Here is a 5024-nt window from a genome sequence, read left to right on the forward strand (position 1 = left end):
CACTCGAGGAAACACATCAAAATCATGTGCCAAGATAATTTTAGTGAGAGTGTACCCCCAAGGAAGAAAGAACTTGTCTAGAGAACTCCATTGTATGATAGACGAACAAAGTAATCGATCCCTTGCAGTCTCACAGTTCTTAAACGCCTTTGGAGAATGTGGAAGTGAAATGGAATATGTCCTATCATCTTGTGCTGGTAAATTCAATACAGCTGAACGCAGAGCCTCGGGATACATGGTGGAATCTATTGATGGAACATGTACTTTGCAGCTGCCTGATTTGATAGAGTGCAATGATATCCCGAATAATAGAGAAGAAATCCCATCACCTGGAGTGGCACAATCTTTTCCCCACCTGAACGACATTGCACATCTCATACCACCTAGATGAATGTATAGACATTGAGTTACTGATCGGTCGTGACCTCATTATTACACATTATGTGTTAGACCACAGCATCGAGAAGGATAACTTACCTTATGGATAACAACTGCCACTTGGATGGGTTATCATCGGAAATGTCTGCCTCGGAACGGTACATAGCCCAGACATTGTCAACGTCAACAAAACCACTGTTCTAAGTAATGGACGTCCCACCATGATGATTCCTTGTGATAGTGAGATTAAGATTGACTTTGACTCAATTTTTAGAAGAACTGATCAGGATGAGAAGCCAGGATTATTAGTTGAGGATAAAGACCTCAACAAAACCACTGTTCTGAGTAATGGACGTCCCACCATGATGATTCCTTGTGATAGTGAGATTAAGATTGACTTTGACTCAATTTTTAGAAGAACTGATCAGGATGAGAAGCCAGGATTATTAGTTGAGGATAAAGACCTTCTCAATATTATAGGTTTTATAGGTATTATAGGTTTTGGAATACAGAAGACAGATCAAGGTCAGTGGGTGGCTCCACTCCCTTTTCGATCTACCAGGAAAACCTTGCCAAACAACAAGGAAGCAGCTGAACGGCGTGCCAGATCCTTTGATGCAAGTTTGAAGCACAATGAACAAAAACGCGAGCATGTGATTGACTTTATGCAGAAGTTATTTGTTAATAACCATACAGAAAAGGCCCCAGATTTGGATGAAGGAAACGAATGCTGGTATCTTCCGCTCCTTGGAGTATACCATCCCAAAAAGCCAGACAGCATAAGAATGGATTTTGATTCATCTGCCAAATTCTGTGATGTATCTCTAAATGATGTGCTTCTCAAAGGACCCGACCTTAGCAATAGCTTGCTAGGAATCTTGAAGCGATTCAGAAAGGAAGCAGTAGCAGTAACAATGGATGTGGAACAAATGTTCTATAACTTCAAAGTGAGCCCAGAACAGAGAGACTTTTTGAGATTTTTGTGGCACGAGGATAATGATTTCAACCGCCCACTTACTACCTTCCGTATGACAGTGCACGTCTTTGGGAATAGCCCCTCACCCTCCGTCACCACTTATGGTCTGCGAAAATCAGTAGAATCATCCAGTGAAGACCTCAAAGATCTCATAAACAATATTTTTTATGTTGACGATGGTCTATTGTCATGTTTCAGTGAGGAAGAAGCCATACATGTAAGCCTTGTACATAGGGCAAAGGACGCGCTTAATGAAGGAGGGGAGTTAAGACTTCACAAATTCGCATCGAATAGCAGAACACTTCTCGATTCATTTCCATCAAATGACCTCACCAAGAACCTGAAATACCTTGACCTCGGTGCAGCGTCACTACCACTACAGAGAAGTTTAGGACTTTTATGGGATACAGACTCAGAAGTCTTTTTGTTTAAGGTGTCAGATGAGCAGAAACCTTTTACCAAGCGTGGAGCATTATCCATCATCAATAGTATCTACGATCCGATAGGTTTTGCTCAACCAGTTATAATCAGGGGCAAAATACTGCTGAGAAACATGGTCTCCTCCCCATCAAAATTGGACTGGGATGATCCCTTACCTGACTCTCTCTACAAGGAATGGAAATCCTGGGTACAATCGTTGCCAGAGTTAGAGGAGTTCCAGATTCCCAGACAGAACAGTTCTCAGTCATTTGAGGGCGCCCAGAAGAGAGAGGTGCATATCTTTGCAGATGCATCTAAAGAAGCCATCGCAGCCGTGGCATTCTTGAAGTTGTATGGCATGAGTCCAGATTCCTGCACAACAAGTTTTCTCTTGGGAAAAGCAAAGGTTGCGCCATTTAGTGGGAATACAGTGCCTAGACTCGAATTATGTGCTGCGGTTTTGGCAGTTCAGTTGGCAGATGTCATCCATGAACAGTTGAAGATAGATAGAAAACATTTTTCTTTCTATTCCGACAGTCAAGTGGTACTTGGGTACATAACAAATGAGAATAGAAGGTTCTACATTTATGTAGCAAATCGAGTGAGTCGCATCAGAATGTCAAGTCAGCCCTCGCACTGGAATTACATAGCATCTGAACTCAACTCAGCAGATGTTGCTACAAGAAGTGTGAAAGCATCTCAACTAGCAGACAGTATGTGGATCAAAGGACCAGACCTGTCAGCAGAATCCCATTCCACATCTGCTCTAGACTATTACCCTCTCATCAACCCAGAGATAGATAAAGAGTTGCAACCAGAAGTAAGGTGCTTCAAAACAGAGGAGTTGCAAGACAGGAAGTCCATGCTTGGAGTTTCCAATTTTACAAGGTTTTCAGACTGGAGAAAACTTGTGCGAGCAATAGCTTATTTAAAGACCTTCATTAGGAAGTACAAGGGTGTGAAGACTTCCAATACAGGTGGGAAAATTTACGACACAGATATCGTCTCAGAAACAGAACACTTCATTATTCAGACAGTTCAGAAGGAAACCTTTGGCCCAGAGATTCAAGCCATTAGAAAAGGAAGATTACTGAACAGAAGCTCAATCTTATCCTTGTCTCCAGTGCTAGGTCCAGATGGTCTCTTACGTGTTGGCGGGAGGTTAAAGGGCAACAGCATTGTTGACAACTTATCCAAACATCCGATAATCATCCCTAAGGACCACTTATCCAAACATCCGATAATCATCCCTAAGGACCACCACCTGGCCAAGCTTCTTATTTACCATTTTAATTGCAAAGTTTCACATCAGGGTCGACACTTCACTGATGGAGCGGTGCGAGCTCTTGGATTTTGGATAGTGGGGTCCAAGTGTATGATTTCATCTGAAATCAACAAGTGTGTTATATGCCGCAAGCTTAGAGGAAAACTTGGATGGCAACAGATGGCATGCTTACCAGTAGACAGAGTGACACCTAGTACTCCATTGTCATACGTTGGTGTGGACACATTTGGACAGTGGGCAATTGTTCACAGGAGGACCAGAGGAAGTTCAGCCAATCAAAAACGTTGGGCTTTGTTATTTACTTGTATGGTGACCCGAGCAGTACATATCGAAGTCATCGAAGAGTTATCAAGCGCAGCATTTATTAACGCATTGAGGGGATTCGTTGCCATTAGAGGTCCAGTGATACAGTTAAGGTCAGACCGGGGAACCAATTTCATTGGGGCAACACAGGACCTGTCCATCAATGCTGAGTTTGTGGAAAAAGGACCAGTTGGGACGTTTCTCTCTAATTCAGGAACTTCTTGGGTATTTAACCCACCCCATGCCTCCCACATGGGGGTAGCATGGGAACGTTTTATAGGAGTGTCCCGCAGAGTACTTGACTCTATGTTACTACAGAATCGAGTCGAACTTAACCACGATGTCTTGGTAACTTTCATGGCAAGGTTACAGCTATTGTAAACAATAAACCTCTTTTACCCGTGTCAACAGATCTAGAGTCTCCATGTTTGCTCACACCGTCTACCTTGCTAACAATGAAGACCGCATTGGATATTCGTCCCTTCCCAGAGTTTGGACCAAAAGACATACGTGTGCATTGGAAGCAAGTGCAGTTATTTGGAGATGAAATTTGGAAGAGGTGGAGAACAGAATATATACATACCCTTCAAATGCGTCAGAAGTGGAAAGAAGCACGTTCAAACTTGAAGACTGGTGATGTCATCTTGATGAAAGACAGTGGCAGTGCGCGAAATGACTGGCCTACGGGCATTGTAAAAAAGACATTTCCAAGCGATGATGGCTGCATCCGAAAAGTTGAGATATTTGTTGTGAAGGATGGTACACGCTCTACTTTTGTGATACCTATATCAGTACTTGTCACCCTTTTGGAGGTTAATCATGCACTTAAGGTTAAGTGTTTGTATGTTTAAGATTGTAATGTAAACTAGATATGAGTACATTGTATTTTTTAGTTGAATTTGTTTTTAAAAAAAATATTTCTAGTAGAAATCAGAGGGGAAGTGTAGTGTCCGGAATTATCCGTCCCCGGTTTTGATTTTCTTTTTAAGCGTTTGTTTCCGCCCAAGTCAACAATACACATGTTTACAAATAGTTTGCTTGTCTTGTCCTCTCATGGTGTAAGTTTTGTTGCTTTATTAATTTGTAATCATAAATGGATTTATGAACTTTTAAATATCGTATACGCTAAATATCATTAGTAAACATTATGTATGTTTTGCATAATTCTACATTTTTATCTGGCATTTTTTGTAACTGGTTCACTTAAATATGGCGGACAATTTAGGTCATTTTTATATATTTACATATCATATCGGTACGCTGTATTGGGTCATTTTCTCTTCACAAGTGAGTTAAGGCGAGTTATGGGCGTTCCCATGCAAATGAAAAATGACGTAACAAAGCTTTTGACAGGAAGCCACGCCCACTTATGAGTGATTTGCATGAATCCTAAAGTTTATGTGATTTAATCGATCAAATATATTTTTTTTGTTTTTAAAAAATAAAATCATGTTTTTTAAATTTCTTTCATTTGTTTTCAATCTGAATTATTCAGTTCTGTATTCAAAATTTAACTGTTGTGTTGTCGTTTGATTGGGTGTCAGCGTCGCAGTAGCGCTTGACAGCAGTCATGGAAGCTGGAAAGACGTGTGATATGTGAACCTGTCTTTTTATCAGTTTATCACCCAGCAAGGATTTGTCATCGGTATATACATTTTTAAG

General features: G+C 40.9%; 1 protein-coding gene across 1 annotated transcript; it reads left to right on the forward strand.

The window, feature by feature from the left end:
* Nucleotides 1–602: 602 nt before the first annotated feature.
* Nucleotides 603–3743, forward strand: LOC133200331 (uncharacterized). The gene has a single exon (XM_061336149.1). It carries the CDS (start codon nt 603–605, stop codon nt 3741–3743), a length of 3141 nt encoding a protein of 1046 aa, XP_061192133.1.
* Nucleotides 3744–5024: the final 1281 nt, after the last annotated feature.

The sequence above is a fragment of the Saccostrea echinata genome, unplaced genomic scaffold (genome assembly GCF_033153115.1).
Source record: "Saccostrea echinata isolate AGI-Se365-2 ecotype Australia unplaced genomic scaffold, CSIRO_AGI_Sech_v1 ptg000038l, whole genome shotgun sequence".
Classification (NCBI taxonomy): Eukaryota; Metazoa; Mollusca; class Bivalvia; order Ostreida; family Ostreidae; genus Saccostrea; species Saccostrea echinata.